Source organism: Engystomops pustulosus, chromosome 5 (assembly GCF_040894005.1).
Source record: "Engystomops pustulosus chromosome 5, aEngPut4.maternal, whole genome shotgun sequence".
Taxonomy (NCBI): Eukaryota; Metazoa; Chordata; class Amphibia; order Anura; family Leptodactylidae; genus Engystomops; species Engystomops pustulosus.
In genome coordinates this window covers 34433333-34453710 of record NC_092415.1, presented here as the reverse complement: position 1 = coordinate 34453710, position 20378 = coordinate 34433333, and the positions used below count along the sequence as shown (strand labels likewise).

Genomic DNA, 20378 nt, shown 5'->3' with positions numbered 1-20378 from the left:
CAATAGCGTGCTTAGGCCGCAACCGCCAGCCACTCCGGTACCGCGGGCCCCGGCTGTCTCTAGGCCTCACCTCAAGGGCTAGGCCCCGGTGGGGGATGTTGCAAGTGGCGTCACGAACAGGATATTTACTTCTGTGCCTTATCCTGGCACTAAAGACTGTACTTTATTAAGAAAAAGACTGTGCTGCCTAACCCTGCTGCCATCCGGGTTTAGGCCCAAGTATTTGTGTGTTTCTACATTGAACTTTATACTGCTGCCACGTGCTGTCGAGCGCCGCTCCAGCACTCAAGAGGTTAATTCCTGCAAGAACTGTGTCAGCTCTGCTACATCCGGCGCTGCTGCGCCTGAAGCATTCACCTCAGAGGCGTGTGGCGCAGCAAGTATTTCAAGCCCGCCAAATCTTCACTGGTGGGAACTCCAGAGGCGTCATTAGGCCCCGCCCCCTGCGCGAGTGGCGCGAAGCACCGTGGAGGAGGAGCTGGAGCGTGTGCGGCCGACAACGAAGAGGGTTAATCGGCCATCTTGGATTTCGGCGCAGGCCGCGCCTGAAGCCTGCCAGCAGTGTGCGCCTCATCCGGAGTTCCGGCGCACGTGTCCTGCGACTGGAGAACACCGCGGAGCATCACTGAACCCTGCTGCTTGCCGGACATCGGGAACGGAGACCTTCGTGTAACGGAGCTGTCCTGTCACCGCGGCTGATCCTGAGTGAGTACCGCTGGGGAAGTTAAAGGGGGGTAGAGATTGTTTCCGACGCTAGGTTATTGGCTCACCTCCCAGGGAATAGTGACTGTGTCTTAAAGTGCCCACGTCCCATTCTAGCCATCGCCCATAGCAACGGACATTGTGTAACCCTACAGACTTCCCTCAGCTAGGCCAGTCATGTCCGCCCAGGACGAAGATACGGGACTGGCGCAAGTCCCGTCCCCTGGTCCCTCCTCAGGGTACCGGAGCATGTTAAGTCCTCCAGAGAGTCCTTTCAGCCCTGCTACAGCTAGTGTCCCTGGGACTCCCACCATGATGTCTCTGACTATGCCCTACTATCTGGGGGCCCCCTGGTTACCCTACTACGAGGGAGAATCACATACTCTCCCTGAATTCAGGGACAAGTTGTTAGCCACCTTCGCCTTGCTCCCATTCACAGAGGAACAGAAAGTGGGCATCCTCATCGGGCAGTTGAAAGGACCCGCTCTCCGGGAAGTCAAGTCTTGGCCCCGAGCACAGTGTCAGAATGTGGTCCAGATTCTTGATAGGCTACGTAACACCTTTGACAAGTGTACTGTCTCCGAGTTGAAGCAGAAATTCTTCGGGAAAAGACAGAAGCCCCAAGAGTCCCTCCGAGACTTTGCCCTCTCCCTACAGGAGACATGGAAGGCCATCACCTGCCTTGAACCCAAAGACGCTGAAACCTCTGATCAAACCTTAAGGGAACAATTTATTAATGGACTTGTTGATAGAAATCAAAGGTGTCAACTAAAGATCATCTCTTCTCAACATGCCCAGGCCTCCTTCCTTGAGTTTAAGGAAATTGCCATTGACATATTAGGGGACCGACCGCCTACTGGACCGCAGAAAGAGCCTGAATCCGTGGAAATGGAGGAATCTGCTCTAGCTTGCTATCCAACGCAGTCGACATCACCTACTCCTGCGGCTATGGAAGTTATTGGCATATCAGGACCGGTCCCTAATCTGGCGGACACCCTGCAGCAAATCCTCGATCGGTTGACCCAGTTGGAAGTAACTGTCTCTGCTATGAGGAGGAAACCTCCAGAGAACCCGGTACGGTCAGCTACTCCTCGTGAATCTCCGACTAAACAGCGCCCAAAAGAAGCAAAGTCGTTAAGCACCTGGAGTCAGAAGAAACCCCGTCAGCGGTGCAGCTACTGCCATAAATATGGGCATGAAGAGAATGATTGTCGTCAGTTAAACGACAAACCCTTGGAGCTAAGGGACGACCTCCAAGGGAAGAACTTGTAAGTCCCCGAGATGCTAACTGGATGCCCAGGTTCGTGGGGACTCGCCCCATGGTTCATGTAACCATCAATGGAGTTACCCTACCGGCTTTAATTGATACTGGCTCTCAAGTGACCACCCTCCGGAGTGCTGCCTTTGAGAAATGCCGAGGAAAAGCATCCTTAATCCAGCCTCCCAAGGCTTACTTGAACATTATTGCTACGAACGGAAAACCCGTACCCATCCGCGGCTACTGGGAGCCCACGCTAACCATTGGAGACACTGAGTTAACCAGACAGGGCGTAGTGGTGACACGTGTGCCCGAAAACGGTAACTTCTCCCTGGTACTGGGTACCAATGTCCTCCGCAACTGCTACCCTGAAGTGCTGAAGGCTCTTCACGACTCCCTGCCAACAGTGCCCAACGGTTCCCGGAAGGTAATTCAGGAGACTATGCAGGTTCTAGCGGCGCAACAGAAGTTTGCTGGCCCTAATGGAGAAATCTGCAGAGCCCGGATCAAGGATCCCCAACCTGTCCGCCTTCAACCTGGGACTGAGACTTTAGTATGGTGTCGAGCCTGCATGGGCGTCCAAGGTCAAGACTACCAGGCGATAGTAGAACCTCTACCAGCTGATGAAGACCTGCCCATTCTAGCCGCCAGGAGCCTAGTCACTGTATCCCGAGGACAAGTACCCATTCGATTACTAAATGTGGGAGACTCCCCAGTGGATCTGAGAAAGTACCAAGCCGTAGCCACTCTTTTCAGTGTCCATCCTGAAGACTTGGTGGAAACCGCTCTGTCTGCCTCCCAACAGTTGGAAGTGAAGCAAAGTGCTGAAGGTGAGCCTGCCGAGCAATCCTGGTGGCTTGAGCTCAATATTGGAGACGACGATTTTACTCCTGCAGACCAAGTACAAGGTGTCCTGGATGTCGTTATGAAGCACCACCAGGCCTTCAGCAAACACCCACTGGATTTTGGGCAGACTACTCTGATCCAACACACCATCCCTACTGGCTCTCATCCTCCTATCAAGGAACGATACCGGCCCATACCTCCAGCCCGCTACCAAGAGGTGAAGAAGCTGGTACAAGAGATGAAGACAGCCAACGTTATCCGGGAGAGTCACAGCCCATGGGCTGCCCCGCTGGTCCTTGTGAAGAAGAAGGATGGAACCCTTCGATTCTGTGTTGACTATAGGAAGATCAACAATATCACCCACAAGGACGCCTATCCTCTGCCTCGAATCGAGGAATCCCTCGCAGCCCTAGGGTCAGCTGCCTACTTCTCTACCCTGGACCTGACCAGTGGCTACTGGCAAGTGGCCATGGCGCCGGAAGACAGAGAGAAGACGGCTTTCACCACCCCAATGGGCTTGTTCGAGTTCAACAACATGCCGTTTGGGCTATGCAACGCCCCAGGCACATTTCAACGGCTGATGGAGAGATGTTTGGGTCATCGCAACTTCGAGACCGTCCTGCTATATTTGGACGACATTATCATCTACTCCAAGACTTATGAAGACCACCTCCACCATCTGGCTGAAGTCTTCCAAATCCTGACCCAACATGGGTTGAAGGTCAAGCCATCCAAGTGCCACCTGCTACAACCTAGCGTCAAGTACCTGGGACATGTGGTGAGCGCTCATGGAATTGAGCCAGATCCAGAGAAGATTGCAGCTGTCTACGACTGGCCTACCCCATCAACCGTACGGGACATCAAAAGCTTCCTGGGATTTGCCAGTTACTACAGGCGTTTCATCCCGAAGTTTGCCCAGCTGGCGGCTCCCCTGCAAGAGCTTCTAAGGGGCCTGCCAAAAGAGAGCCAGCGTTCCCGAGTATCCATTGAGTGGACGGCCGAACGAGAAGCTGCCTTCCAGATGCTCAAGCAACGGCTGACTGAACCTCCGGTGTTGGGATATCCAGACTATAGTCTGCCTTTCACCCTATACACTGATGCCAGCAAGCAAGGTCTAGGGGCGGTATTATCCCAGCTCCAAAACGGAACTGAAAGGGTCATAGCCTACGCCAGCCGTTCCCTCCGAGAACCGGAGCAAAACGACCAGAACTATAGTTCCTTCAAGTTGGAGTTTCTGGCGTTAGTCTGGGCTGTGACCGAAAAGTTCAAGGACTATCTAGCTGCATCATCTTTCACTGTCTTCACAGACAATAATCCCTTGGCACATCTGAACACCGCTCGTCTTGGAGCACTGGAACAACGGTGGGCCTCCAGACTTGCCAATTTCAGCTTTACCATCAAGTACCGGGCTGGTAAGACCAATGACAACGCCGACGCTCTGTCCCGTCTCCCTGACCAGTGGGAGGGACCCTCCACGGATGCTCAGTGGGAAGATGTGGAGATGCCAGCGTTCTATGCCCGGTTTGTGCGTCAAGATGCCCAGAGAGTTTACTCCCTACCGACAGAGGCAGAGCCAGCGACTCCTCAAGAAGAGTCAGAGCCCCCTGCGGAAAAGGACCTCTGGATGAGTCTTCAGGCTGATAGCCGTGCCATAGGAGAAGTAATGGACTATCTCTCTAGTGGGCGAGTGCCTGAAAGAATCCGGCGCAGAAGAGCTGATGGAGAACTGTCTCAATTGTGGCGCCAGAGAAAGACTCTGAGCATGCACCAGGGTCTGCTAAAGAGAAGAACTCTGGACCCTATCACTTATGACCGGCTGTACCAGATTGTGATTCCCAGGAGGGATGCCAAAATAGTACTGGAAATGTACCATGACCAGTCCGGACACTTTGGCGCTCAGAAGACTGAAGCCACCCTCCGAAGGCGATTCTACTGGGTCAACATGAAGTCCGACATTGAAGCCTGGTGTCGAGAATGCCCAGCCTGCGCCATCGCTCGAGGAGAGCGACACAATCAAAGGGCCCCTCTACGTCCCATTGTAAGCCAACGGCCTTTGGAGATCCTGGCATTGGACCACGTGAAGTTGGAGCCCAGCAGATCCGGTCACAGTTATGCTCTTACGATCATCGACCACTATACCAAATTTGTGGTTGCAGTACCTGTCAGAGACCTGTCTGCAAGGACTACCGCAGCGGCCCTGTGGAAGAGCTTCATTCTCCCCTATGGCTGTCCGGACCAGATCCTTACAGACCAAGGAACAGCATTTGAGTCCCAAGTCTTCCAGGAGCTGTGCACTCTATATGGCTGCAAGAAGCTGAGGACCACAGCCTATCATCCCCAAGGCAACGGGCTTTGTGAAAAGATGAACCAGACTCTAATCAATATGCTGAGGACTCTGACCCCTGCAAAAAGGGCTGACTGGCCAAAACTGTTGCCCGAATTGGTGTACCTGTACAACAATACCAATCATTGCTCCACAGGGTACACCCCGTACTATCTGATGTTCGGGAGACACGGACATCTCCCTGCGGATATGACCTGGGACATGGAGTCCCCTGATTCCCAGTCTTTACTCCCCCAGACTGACTGGGTTCACGAACACCAGAGGCGCCTGGCGGATGCCAGAGAAGTTGTGGATCTGCGGTTGGAAGAGGCCCGAGAGAAACAAAAAAGGGACTTCGATCGTAATGCCTGTGCTGAGCCTTTTGCCCCAGGAGATCGAGTGTGGCTGCGCAACAACCATCCTACCAGTAAGCTAGATGGGCGTTGGGAGCGTGAGCCATACCTAGTTAGGGACAGTCTCTCCCCTGAAGTCTACGAGATTTCAAGAGGAGACCGTCCACCACTCCGGGTACATAGGAACCGGCTGAAGAGATGTCTTCGTCCTTTTGCCCCTATGTCTACACCTCTCACCTCGACCCCCGACTTACAGACCTCCTTGTGTTCACCTACCCCCAGTTTCTTGGAACTTGTGACTGTGCCTCAATTCTGTTTTGTTTCCACTCCAGTAAGAGGTACCTCGCAGAGACCATCATCCCCACCGCAGTCTCCAATACTGCTGCCTGTGGAGGATGATCCGGCTCCACTGTCTACAACCCCTGAAGCATCAGAGGCAGCTGAGACTCCGACTCCAGCGCCTGACTCAGAGGAGGACGATGAGGAGGTTGTTATCTTCTCCAGGCCGGAACTGCGGAGGTCTCAAAGGGAGACAAAAGGTAAAGCTCCTGCGTACCTGCAGGAGTATCAGCTGGTGTCACGCAGAAGCAGGAGGCAGGTACGTTTTTCTGACACCGAAGTACTTACCACCGAAGAAGATACAGAGTAACCCCTGAAGGGCTGTAGCCCACTTCAGGTACTGTACATATTGTATATTTCTGTCCTTACCCCAAAGAGCCAGAGACTTTCCTGAGACTCTCACCCTTATTTATCTCAGTCAAGAGACATACCTTGAACTGATTATTGTCCTGTGCTATGATGGCACCCTTCCTCTGCCACAGCAGAGATTTCTTCAAAGGACTCTGTCCCTCTCCAAATAGAGGAGACCCTTTGCTTCTCAGTGCACTTTTCCCCACATCAAGGGCTGTACCCAGAAGATGGACTTTGTCAGTAGAGACCTTCTGAGAGACTTTTGCCAGATACTCCAGGGAAAAGTTGCTATGTCTATTGATTATTATTTTGCACTTAATGCCTTCCTTCTTAGGTACGGACATTCTGCTTGCACCTTTCCATGCCTTTTCTTTGCAGGAAAAGAGACATTTGCTACCGTGCTACCCTGAGTAGCCTATCTACTTCTGTAACGTTTGTAACGTTCAAGATGTGTACCCATTGGGCTCCTAAGCCAATGTGAATTAACCTGTTTGCACACTGTCATATATGCCAGTAGTCTGCATTAACCCTTTCATAGGCTTTTTCAGGTTGTAGAGTGGCTGTGTCGGACCGTCTCTATGTAGTACAATGTTTTATTGTGTCACATATGCCCATGTATGCATATATACACTATATAATTGCCGCCAGGGAAGAAGTGTTGATAAAACAAATATACAGGCCTTGGTGCAAGGAGTGGATTACAGGACATGACACCACACCTTTCCTACTGTACAGTTCGGTTTAATGGCGTCAGCGACCAACTGTCATACAGCTATATGTTTTTGTCTTGGTCCGACACCAACCCAGGTGCCTGTCTCCAGGGCCATGGGCGGTTTGTCCATACACCTCACATAGCCTGCACTTCCCAGAAGTGCCCTTAGCCCCCTCTGTGCCCCAAAACATCTGTAGTCGAGCCGAGGGCGGCTCTTTCAATTGCCCCCAGGGTATGCAACACCCTCGCCGATGCAATGGCGAGGTAGGGTTTGCGAATACGTCCCACCTGCATGTAATCCCATTACACTACATGGTCATGACAGGACATAGGGATATTGCAGTGGTGAATCCTGCCTGGCAAGGCAGAGGTTAAGTATTTTGTATAATGCAAGATGCTGTTATCCAATGATATGTGTTACATCCTGTGCTCTGTAAGCTGAGATGTGATTGGAGGAGCAGCCACCACCTGACCAAAGGGAGGTAATTAAACTCTCTGGCCAGGAATGTTCTGGAGAACAGTTTAGTCTGAGCTCAGCTCAGATCAGAACATTAGATGATTATTCTAGTGTGGAATCCTAGGAGAATCAGTGAGTGAGTGAGAAATCTCTGTCTAGCCCATACCAGAGCAGGAAGAGCCTAGCCCCTGCCTCTGAAGAGTGGAGCATTAGACTAGAGTTAGTGTAGTGAGGAAAAGGGGTATCATCTTACCTTTAAAGGTGATACCTGAAGCCCTACAGGACAAGCTGAAGCTTCCTACCAGGACACAGCTGCCTCCCAGCCTGCCCTCTACATCCAGGCTGGTGAACTATCTCCTGAGGCTCCCTCCAACTCACATCTCAGCACCCTACCTACCTGTTAAAGGCACGTTTGCTGCGGTTCCTGCGGTTCAAATAAAGAACTGTAAGTTGTTTTCTTCAACTTCTGTCTCCGTCTGGTCCCTGCTAATACGGCTGCCTTCATCACCGGCACCCTGTCCATCACCCAGAGACTCACACTCGGGACATTAAGGGGTTGCCCCAGGGAGATCCGCTATAGCAGCCTCTCCCTCATCATTTCTTGCCAACACCACCCTGCTGGAGACCTGCCAGGCTGTAGGACAGCCCTCCGGTTCCCCCGTACCAAGCACCGTGACAATAGCGTGCTTAGGCCGCAACCGCCAGCCACTCCGGTACCGCGGGCCCCGGCTGTCTCTAGGCCTCACCTCAAGGGCTAGGCCCCGGTGGGGGATGTTGCATATAGCTTTTTCAAGAGATTTTATTAACTATTTCAAGGTAGACCCAAAGAAAATCATTCATTTTTTTATATTTTTTTCATACTTTTTTTTTTTTTTTTTTCGTCCGCTCACGATAACATAAAAATATGGATTTTTTTTTATTCTTTGGTTCACTACGGTTATGGTAATACCTCATTTATATAGTTTGTCTTATCTTTGCCCAATTTTGCGAAACAAAAACAACTGTGGAGAAATTCACATTGTTTTTAGTATCGTCAACCGTTCTGAGGCATAACTTCTTTATTTTTATGTTGACAGAGGTGGTTGAGGTCTTTTTTTTTGCAAAAAGATTTGATTTTATCATTGGTATCATTTTTGGGTATGTAACTTTCTATGATCCTTTTTAAGAACATTTTTTGTGAGGATATTTTTTGAAAAATCATATTACGGGATGTTTTCCGTGTTTTTTACAATGGCGTTCACGCAGGCAGATCTAACAATGATTTAGTTTTATTGTGCAGACTTTATTTTATTAAAAATGTTTTTCACTATTTTTTTACTTATTTACTTTATTTTACTTTATATAGGCTTGGACTGGTACCAGCGATGCTCTGATTGCTGTTTCAAATCCAAGACACTGCACTACAATACTAATGTAATGTAATGCAGGGTAAAGTGTCTGAGCATGCAGACCCATGTACAGACAATGTAGGATCTAAATGGAGGAAACATCGGGCATCACCAGGGTACTTAGCAGACCTCGGGGCTGCCCTGCAGAGGGTTGGATCAGATGCCCTGGTATTACAAGGGTCCTATCCGCAGGGAATGCGCAGGGATCCCTTTACACACCGTGGTCATTCTTGACCGCGGCGTGTAAGGGGTTAACACCCACGATCGGAATTACACAGCTGGCACCCTGCGATCACAGTGAAACAGCTTCTGGCAATTTTATGCCGCCGACAGAAGCAGGAAGTCAGTACCGAAGCTGCACTGGCAGCAAGGAGAGCCCTGGGGTCCTTTTGTGAAGGGGAATATCTGTACAAGAGCTTTATAGTTTTATATTTTTATACTTTTATATAGCTGGCAAATACTAAAGTTTTTCCTCCTCAGCAATATGCTCAGATATCTTACTTAAGATGGCGCCGGCATCCACACAGCCAACACCCTACATCGAAACTCAACGCCCAAGACATTATCTGCCCAGATACTGGAACTGACCAACCAGGGCACATCGGATGCTAGACACATTTGCTTAACCCTTCCCCATTATGATGCTGCATGACACATAACCACACCTTTTTCTCTTTTGTATAAAAGCTACAAACACGGAAATAAAGTCAATCTTGCTGTCATGAAAGCTAGAGTGAAGAGCTTGCTTAAGATTAAAACCTGAATAATCTTATCTCAGATTTTATCTTGAAATCGTGCACACTTGCTCTATCTAATTTGGAGGTGACTGACTGGACCGGTTAATTGTCGATTACGACCCTGACAATTTGGCGCTCAACTGTGGGGGCGTGGCCTGAGCCTCTGAGCCCCCGGGGACCCGCACTAACACCCGGTGGATGACCCCTGACGCTCCCGGAGGAGATCTGATCAATCTCACAGGAACACGGTAAGTCTATGTATATAATATATATATAGTACTTATCTGTGTATCCGAGGGCGTGAGGTAGTAGTCTCCGGACTCTACGGGTCTGCGGGGTGACTGTCTGAGTGGTGGGCTCCTCTTTGTCTCAGCGCTACGCTCAGAACCGTGACACAGCAAGGAAGACGATTTAGTTTCGTTTTCAAACACCACCCCCGCTCCATCAGTCACTGATAATTTCTGCCTGGACAGTGAAGTAAATTTGTGTGTTGCCGTCTGGTTATTTAAAGTTGTATTGTGATCAGGAAAAGAATATTTAGAGACGTAACTAAGTAATGTCTAGTGACATCGGCCGTCAGAGTAGAGAAATACGCCATGACGGGTGTCTAGGCCTAAAATAAGGCGAGCTGGGGAGTATAACACAGTAGGAACTTCTCACTAGGAGAGTTACCTGCATAGAGTACCGTAGTGGATACCGTTATTCTGGTTGGGGACCAGACCACCGTGTTAGCCTGTATATTGGTTAGGACAGAGTAACACCGTGGCGCACGTGTGGAAAGGATTTTGATTTAACGGGGATCGCTGTGTTGAGCGAGTGGCCACGCCAACATAGTACTCTATTTAGTTAGACCGAATGTTACGTCTCATGAGAAAGGAACACAGCCTCCCCCCGGGAGCACAGACGGCAACCCGGATAGTGGAGCAGAGAGAAGGAAAGAAATATGTGAAATATGCAAAAGACTTTTACAAGTTTGTAGAACAGCCAAAGTCAGAGAGATTACAGCCCACACTGTGGAAGACCATCTTAGATGGTAGTAAAGGGTCCTTGGAGAACAAGGGGCTGTTAGAGTCAGCACAAGAAAGGAGAAGGTGGTAGTGAAGGGGCAGAAATGACTTACGGATATGTAAAATGTGAATCACAAAGTGTTAAAAATTGTAATGAAAAAGATGTATCTAAAATGGCCGCCGTTCCTCTTGGCGCGCCACCGCCCTATAATGGCGCCGGTTCAAGTCCGGAGGGGTGGACATGTGACGTATGTGGAATTTAGAACCCGGTTGGGGTGGAGACTTGTCGTCAGTATGGTGCTCCACGCCCACATAGACACAGCCCCAAATCCAGCGGAAGTGGGGCATGCCCCTCTTCCGGTAGCGGCCATTTTAAGCGGTTTATTTTTCAGTGGTGGCCATTTTAATTTATATTCCCTTCAAGTCCCTGAAAGTTAATTACCTATGACCCTACTATTGGCAGCCATAAACGCTGGTTGTGAGTAGCAGTGAAGCACCATTGAAGGGCCTGAACAGGGCTCAGAACGCCAGCTGAGATGATTTCATCTTATTTCAGTTCTCTGTTCAGATTATTCTTGGATGTGCAACGCTGTTTGTTTGGGTATGGTCATCTCTGATAGTTAAAAATTTATTTGATCCCGACATTGCAGAAAAATTACTATAAAAAAGTGTTGCAACGTGTCTGGTACCTGCTTTCTGGCATTTAAGAGGTTAACGAGAGGGAGATCTCGGGGGCTGTGTAGCTGCGTTTTGTTTTCTGAAGACATGTAAATGACCTTGACGCTGAAGTTCTCCAAAAATCTACGGTTCTGCCTGAGCTGTGTTATCAGTGTGTGTTCTGTTCTGACCTTGACGCTTACAGCATAACAGACTGAGCAAGAATGAGCCCCCCGACTGTATTACAGAGCCTATGACTGACTTTTGTTCCTTTTTGATTAAAAACCAATTTAAGTGTATCTGGATTTTGTTGAGATGTTGGAGTCTGGCCAGAAGTTTATAGATAGTTAAGAGAATCCTATATGTCTGGATGAGATAAAGCGGAGACGGCCCCCACAGGGCAGGACAAGGGGAGTGGTTACGGGCACGGATGTCAGCCAGAACAGTCCCCCTCTTCCAAATAGAGTTAGTGCTTTTCATTGTAAAACTCTCCTCTGCTAGCCCGATGATGATTTTAACCCATTCCCGGTCAAGGAAAAGGCCCGGAAAGAACAGCTGGATACATGTAGCATGGTCCATGACCTCCAAGCTGCCAATGAGTGTACTGAAGCCCAGTGGTCCCTAGCCCAAACTGGCAGCAGTCCCTGAGAGTGACATATTATTCACTGTTATTGATTTGGCAAATGTTCTCTCTGTGCCCCTATATGAGGATTGCCAGTACCTATTTGCCTTTACCAGTTCAGTATTCCAGTATACCTGATGTAGACTCCCACAAGGGGGGTAAAACTCACCCAGCCAATACCCCTCGGCCCTACAGGGAGTAGACTGGCAGACTAGCCCCTTACTGGATGTTCTCCTTTCAGTATGCGGAGGACCTACTGTTTTTGTTTGCCAGGATGCATTTATTGACCTTATGTGTTTTCTGTTCCAGAAAGGTTGCAAAGTTTCCAAAGACAAGCTCCAGTACTGCCAGGAGAAAGTGGTCTTCCTAGGCCACTGCTTCTCAGCCACAGGCAAATATCTGGCAGAGGGAAGAAAGCTGGCAGTCCAGAATATGCCCCTCCTCCGGCAGTGGCCATCTTGGTACTCCTGCAGAGGCCCGGGTGCAGCCACTGTATCCGCTTCTCACTTCATTCCGGGGCCTACTACCAAGGCCCAAACGTATCGGAAGAGAGTTCATCCCACCCCTCACAGGCGCTAGGCCTGTTTCCAATCCAGTATGACACCTGTGCTCACAAGAAGGGCGACCAGGATCAGCCGGCCCCTCAAGTCCAAATAACCCCTGAAATTTTGCAAGGGTCCCCACTCTACAGTCGCTTGCAAGATAGACAGCGGAGATGAGTGGGAAACTGACCCTCCCAAGTCCGGGGCCCGGCTCTCTACCGGACTTTCACACACCAAGCCACCGCAGCCTCCACTGCTTACCCCACAGGCACCCCAGAGGGGGAAAGAGGAACAGTGTGGACAGCAAACTACCGAACAGTGGAGACCCTGCAGTCCCAGATGAAGAAAACCACAGTCACACCCAGTGTTCCTACACTCCCTGACCTAAACATGACTACTGTCACAGCAGAAGCTCCCCTGAAGAGCAAGACCCTCACCAGTGAACCTACTAGGTCATCCTGAAGTACCTGGATGCCTTGGCAGTACCGGACCAGGACAGTTACCAGTCGGGGTTGGACTTCTGTTCCCAGATGAAGACTTGGGCACAGGAATGCCTCACCGACCAGGCAGGTTCTATCCAGGACGTCCAGCAGGAAAAGGATGAACCTGTGGACAGGTACTCCTCCAGACTGTCTCAACAATTTGAGGATCTCGGATTCACCCTCCATAATAAGATCCAAGCCCACATGCTTGTAAAGGCCCTAGTGGAGGGCCTCCAAGATGAACTTAAAGACAAAGTTCTTGCCACTAGTCCAGAAATCCTATCCGCAGGATTCAAGGATGCTGTAACCATAATCAAAGGATTCCAGAAAGCTCAACATAAGGAGAGAGACAAGAAGAAAAAAGGAAGTGATGCTGATGACCACCACTTCAATGGACAGTGATTCAGATGAAGAACCGGTGCCTGCTCCTGTCATGGTACAGCAAGCCCCTACAGGACCACCTATGCCTGTCAACTACTACCCTCAGCCACCAGTACCCCATGCATCTCATCCGTGGCAGACACCACAACAGCAAGGACCCTTTGGATTCAACAACCAGAGACCTCGCCCTACCTGCTGGATTTGTGGAAGACAAGGCCATGCCAAAAGAGACTGCAGGTCCAGACCCAGTCAACGCCCCCGAGATGACTACAGACCGCGCCAAAGTGGACCTAGATCTGATGACTATAGAGGGTCCCAGAATAGACCCAGACCTGATGACTATAAAGGATCACATGATGAACCCAGGTACCAGGACCAAAGATATCAAGAACCAAGACCACAGGATTGTATTGGCATTACCGGCACCACTGCTGAGTCTCCCCTCACTATTCCTGTCCCCGTTGGACCTTTCCCTGATGTCATGGCTCGCTTCCTGGTGTCAGATACCTGCCCCATCAACCTTCTAGGGGCAGACCTTCTTCAACGTCTTAGAGCTTCTATCAATTATACTCTCCAAGGTCTTCAGCCTGAATTACATGACCCCAGGTCAGAAGAGGGAACTATGGACAGATGTGTACTTAGAGCTCTCCCTCTGATGCTTCAGCAAATTCATCAACCTGATCCCCTCTATGGAGTCCCGGACCGGGTCTCAGCCCAACTCCCCTCCTCACTCTGGTCAACTGGGCCTGATGACGTAGGACTTCTACCAGTCCCTCCAGTGATGGTATATCTAAAAGAGGGGGCTCAGCCCCCGAGAATACCTCAGTATCCTCTCAAAATGGCTCAAGAACAAGGCCTCTCCACCCAGATTCAGGCCCTTGTCAAGCAAGGTGTTTTGGTCTACTGTACCTCTTCCTGCAACACCCCATTATTTCCTGTCCAGAAGAAGACCCCCAAGGGGTCACCACCCAAGTACAGGTTAGTCCAGGACCTCAGAGCAATCAATGCAGCTACTGTATTGGAAACTCCGGTGGTACCCAACCCCAACACTTTGCTGGCCAGCATTCCACCCTCTGCGAAGGTTTTCACGGTCATCGATCTTGCTAATGCCTTCTTCAGTGTACCCCTACACCTGAAGTGCCGTTATATGTTTGCCTTTACCTCCTGTGGAAGCCAACTCACTTGGACAAGGTGCCCACGGGGTGCCCAGAACAGCCCTAACCAATTTACTCAGGCTATGAAGACTGTCTTGTCTCCCTGGATTGCTGAGCAGTCTCAAGTTACTCTCCTACAGTATGTGGATGATCTTCTCCTCTGTGCTGACTCCAAACCACTGCTGGAGCAAGAGTAATTGTCTCTCCTACTGTACCTCTCTACAGCCAACTGCAAAGTTTCCAAGGATAAAGTTCAATGGTGTCATGCAAAGGTCATTTTCCTTGGACATTGTGTCTCTCAAGGGGCCAGACACCTCACAGAAGACAGGAAATCGGCCATTGCCAAGTTACCATTTCCTTCCACCATTAACCAACTCCAGTCTTTCTTGGGACTCATCACCTACTGCAGACAATGGATTCCGGATGCATCCAGGCTTATGCAACCCTTGTATGACTGTTTAAAGTCAGGAGAACCACAAGGTGCTTCACCTCTGGTCCTCCCACATCTTCAAGACTGTCACCACCAACTGAAGATGGCCATTTCCAGAGCGCCTGCTCTGGGACTTCCAGACTATACCCAGCCTTTCAACCTGTTTGTTTCTGAAAGTGAAGGACATGCAACTGGCGTCCTGGCGCAACAACATGCCGGGAGACAACGTCCTATTGGTTACTACTCTTGCCGTCTGGACCCTGTGGCCAGAACATCTCCTACTTGTTTGAAAGCAGTTCATGCCGAAGACTGCTGACATCGTCCTGGGACATGACCTCATCATTCAAGCTTCTCATGATCTGGCGACAGTCCTTTCTCAGACCCAACCCAGACATATGGCCCACCAGAGATACCTCAGACTTCAGTGTTCTTTACTTCTGCCTTCCCATATCACTTTCAAACGTTGTTCAGTGATCAATCCAGCCACTCTCCTTCCACATTCCAGGGGGGAAGAAGGTGACTCAGAAGTTGCTCCAGAAGTTGAAGATCCTCATGACTGCTTACAAGTTCTTCTTGATGACACCTCAACGCTTCCAGTGGTAACTACCCAGGAATTACCCCATCCTGACCTTGAACTTTGGACAGACGGCTCCAGGTTTGCAGACCAGTCTGGAAGGTACCATACAGATTATGCGGTAACCACTGAAACACAGGTGGTGAAAGCGGAAGCCATACCAGCCTCCATGTCAGCTCAAAAAGCCGAACTGATAGCCCTCAAGGAAGCCTGTACTTTGGCCAAAGGGAAGACTGAACATCAGGACTGACTCAAGGTATGCCGATGGCATTGCCCATGATTTTGGAATAATCTGGAAGAACAGAGGCTTCATCACAGCCGCAGGTACCCCAGTGAAGCATGCAGACCTCATCAAGAACCTGATGGAAGCTCTACAACTGCCTACCAAGGTGGCAGTGATCAAGGTAAAAGCTCACGGAAAAGTGAACTCTAAAGCAGCCAGAGGAAACAACCTGGCTGACTGCACAGCCAAAGAAGCTGCCATGGGGAATGTGTCATCCGAGTGGCTGGAAAGGATCCCGAAGGAAAAACAAGAGATGACCTACCCCTGTATGGTGGCCACTAGAGCCCAGAAGAAGAAAGAAGAAGAAGAGAAGATTATTTCTCCTACCCTTGCTCAGCTACAAGAGGAACAAAAGATGGCCCCAGAAGAACAGCATAAAGCATGGAAAACATGGGGTGCTGCTTATGAGAATGGACTCTGGACAATGCAAGGACTTGTCTGTCTCCCTAGAAAGCTGTACCCCGCCATTGCTGTCTGGGCTCATGGGGTAACGCACAGAGGAAAGAACCAAGCACTAGGCTATGCCAAGAGTATTTTGCTCCAGGATTATCTACAGCTGTGAACGCCTACATCAAGGCATGTTCCATTTGTGCTACCTGCAACCCAGCTCCCACGACCAAAGTGCCCTACCAGCACCTGGCCAAGTCAGACTACCCTTTCCAAAGGATCCAAGTTGACCACATTCAGCTTCCCAAGTCAGGAAGATATGAATATGCCTTAGTAGCTGTGGACATGTTCTCAGGATGGCCAGAAGCCTACCCAGTTGTCAACATGACTGCCAAGCTCACAGCCAAGAAACTGATTACTGAAATTGCCTGCAGATTTGGAGTACCTCAGGTAATAGAAAGTGACCAAGGACCAGCCTTCACCGGACAAATCTACACAGAACTATAGCAGATGCTAGGAGCTAACATAGGACTCCACACGCCGTATCATCCTCAAAGCTCCAGGAAAGTTGAAAGGATGAATGGGACTTTGAAGAACAAACTGCTCAAGATGACACAAGAAAACCCTAAGGAATAGCCAGAACTTTTGCCCATTGCCCTGTACCATGTCAGACATACCCCTCAAGCCAAACACGGTCTTACTCCCTATGAGATTCTGTTTGGGTCACCCCCTAAGTTGTCAGAAGTTAGGGAGCAGCAGTTAGCTGAGGGGATGGATAAAGTTGTTAAGTTTGTTGTCCGTCTGTCTAGAGAACTGTCTAACACACATTCTGCAGTCTCTGCTTCTATCCCTGAATCCACAGGTGACACGGTCCACGACTTCCAACCAGGTGACAAAGTATACGTAAAGAAGTACATCCGCAAGAACTGCCTGGACCCAAGGTTTGACGGTCCATACACTGTGATTCTTGTTACCCCCACTGCAGTTAAACTTGAAGGGAAAACCACCTGGACGCACGCCTCCCACTGCAGAAGAGACCCGGCTTCACCATGAGGAAACATATCCTTTCTATATACATGATGTTCTTTAGCTCGTGCCACATTGGTTCAGGGTTAACCACATTATGGGTTAATATGCCCCAAGATAAACCACGATCGCCCAATCCCCCATCCATGAAGCTAATTTAGGGTAAGATGGGAGGACTCCATGAGTGTAAGTTAGCGTAGTGCAAGCAGGAGGTGAGGTCTTGCTGAAAGGGCAGGCCTTGCCCGAAGTTTGTGAAGCAGCCCCACCCCGACCTATCCCCACTCATGGACAACCTCGAAGGTACGTTAGAGGAAAAATTTAGTATTTAGGGGGGATTGTGAAGGGGAATATCTGTACAAGAGCTTTATAGTTTTATATTTTTATACTTTTATATAGCTGGCAAATACTAAAGTTTTTCCTCCTCAGCAATATGCTCAGATATCTTACTTAAGATGGCGCCGGCATCCACACAGCCAACACCCTACATCCAGGAAAAGAACAACATTCCTGATTCCAAGAAGGCTTCATCCCTCATATCGAAACTCAACGCCCAAGACATTATCTGCCCAGATACTGGAACTGACCAACCAGGGCACATCGGATGCTAGACACATTTGCTTAACCCTTCCCCATTATGATGCTGCATGACACATAACCACACCTTTTTCTCTTTTGTATAAAAGCTACAAACACGGAAATAAAGTCAATCTTGCTGTCATGAAAGCTAGAGTGAAGAGCTTGCTTAAGATTAAAACCTGAATAATCTTATCGTGCACACTTGCTCTATCTAATTTGGAGGTGACTGACTGGACCGGTTAATTGTCGATTACGACCCTGACACTTTCACTGGACCCCGATCTTTAATGTAAAGCCATCAGCGTCGCATCAGAAGAAGTAACCTTAATGACCGCCGTAGAATCGCGATCGGGCGGTCATTAAGGGGTTAAGCACCAAATGCAGGTAAATAAAAACAAACAAAACCACATTACAGAGCATCGACATTTGCACCATTCCTTCTGAACAGAGCTGGCATATACGTGTTGTGAGATTTGGATTAACTCCTACTATGCACCACAGTATCACCTTTTTAATGACTATATTCCCAATGTAAAATTTGTCGCAGGGACATATCAAAATGTTTACTACAAACGTAGTCCTGCATCTCACAAAGGATCTAACCCTGTGTGAGTGTCCTGCAAAATTAATGACTTTACTCTTAATATTATATTGGCAAAAATTACAGTGACCACATCTGTAGTTCCCTTCTGGGACACAATCCTTTAGACAATTCTTTTTGGTCATGGTAAACCTACTTTTTACTAGAAGGTTTCTTAACGTAGTGCTGCGTCTAAAAGAGATTAAAGTTTTTTCCACTACTATCTCCCTTAGTTGACTTTCCTCCTGCAAGATCTTCCAATTCTTAAATAGCGCAGCCTTTATGAGCTTTTCATGTGGACTATAAGAGAAGGTGAACGAAAATGTTTTTTTGTACTCCCTTCTACACTACAATAGTTTCCACCCTACCCATACAACAGACAGTGTACCCTATAGCCAATTTTTACGACTGAAGAGATTAAATAGCGATGTTGATGCTTTTGAGGTACAAGCGGGGGAACTAAAACAAAGACTGGTGGACCCTGGTTACCCTAAGCGCATTATAGACACTTGAAAAATCTAGAGAACAGGGGGCCGGGAGACATAGAAGAGAAAAGAAAAAGAGAGACAATTGCATGGACACTAACACCAAAAAAAGATTTTCGTTCACCTTCTCTTACTGTGGCCCCCTACGCCACAAAAGGGTCACGTGCTATACAATTATCATGTAGACACTTCATAAATACCTGTGCCAGCAGTTTGCACTAAAAAGAACGTGCAAAGTTCCTCGGAAAACTGGCGCATAGTCCTTAGTAAATGTGCACCACAGTATTTTGTCTATAACAACTTGTCCCCTGATATAAATAGCGCTCTGGCGTCTGAAGTCTGGAAATGTGCGTCCTGATTTATCTTAGTAGTTGATATATGAGGCATGAGGGTCTGTCAGTTTTTTAGACTTTTGTCACAAAAAGGTTGCAAATGTTTAATCAACCCCTTGCCTACGGCTGCTTTGCACTGGATTTTGCAACATTTTGCCACAATTGCGCAAACATTTACAACTTTTTTAGCCGCCCACATCTGCATTTTTAAGACACAACAGTGTAAAACTCTGTCGCAGCAAACATTGCAAAACAAGTGTAAAAGTCGCACATTTATGGCACAATTTTGCAAATGTCTCAGAAAAGGGAGAAACCTGATAACTTCCTCCCGTTCTTTTTAATATAGACACAGATATGACTGCAAGAGTAACACACCGAAAGAGGACAGAGGCTGTGCTGATCTCCAGGAGTCATAAACCTCTCATCCGCCATGGCATAATTGTCACATTGTCACAGGTTTTGTGCTAGACCTGCCAAAAACTGGACATAACAAAAATGCCACAGATGAAGCAACAGCAATGGCCGCCCTGGAATCCTTCAGTAAGAGCCCAGTAGTGGGGTATGAAGTAAGTATATCAGATACTACCAAGTTATTAGTCATGGTGCAGTTCCTTGTGATTTTTATTCATACACAACAGTTGTGATAATATTAGGGGGTTCACATAGATCAGACCCCAGTTTTATTGAGATATGAGAGTGCACTGATATAGAAGTACAGTATATATCATGGACTCCACTGCTCAAAACTGTCACTCATGGCAACCAATCAGAGATCAGCTTTCATGTTCTATAGCTTTTACAGCATGAAAGCTGTGCTGTGATTGGTTGCTGTGCTGTGATTGGTTGCTATGGGCACAGATGATAACATCACAATGGCTGCAGCCTTCTGCAGAGTGAAGCTTCCTGTACACAGCGATCAGAGCAGAGCAGGGGCGGAGGATCCTCCAGGCCAGAGATAGAAGACCCCCAATAATCCCAGGATCACCCCCCTGGATCTGTCTCCTCTGCTGTCAGGTAGGGAGCGGCTGTCATCATGTTGTATCCATCACATACCTGCTGCTGTCATGGAGGAGATGTGTCAGAGACCCCCGTACTGCAGGACACAGGGGGCAGCAGGGACATATTGTACCTCCCAGAGTGTAGGACCTGTCATGGAGGGGACGTGTCAGAGACCCCCATACTGCAGGACATAGGGGGCAGCAGGGACATAATGTACCTCCCAGAGTGTAGGACCTGTCATGGAGGGGATGTGTCAGAGACCCCCATACTGCAGGACACAGGGGGCAGCAGGGACATAATGTACCTCCCAGAGTGTAGGACCTGTCATGGAGGGGATGTGTCAGAGACCCCCATACTGCAGGAGACAGGGGGCAGCAGGGACATAATATACCTCC

The 20378-nt window shown here is 48.9% G+C and overlaps 1 protein-coding gene across 1 annotated transcript; it reads left to right on the top strand.

The window, feature by feature from the left end:
* The first annotated feature begins 9269 nt into the window (after window positions 1-9269).
* On the top strand, window positions 9270-17734 carry LOC140132626 (uncharacterized). Its single transcript, XM_072151616.1, has 2 exons — window positions 9270-9714; window positions 12062-17734. The coding sequence occupies exon 2, from the start codon at window positions 13147-13149 to the stop codon at window positions 14506-14508; it is 1362 nt and encodes a 453-aa protein (XP_072007717.1). The 5' UTR covers window positions 9270-9714; window positions 12062-13146; the 3' UTR covers window positions 14509-17734.
* Window positions 17735-20378: the final 2644 nt, after the last annotated feature.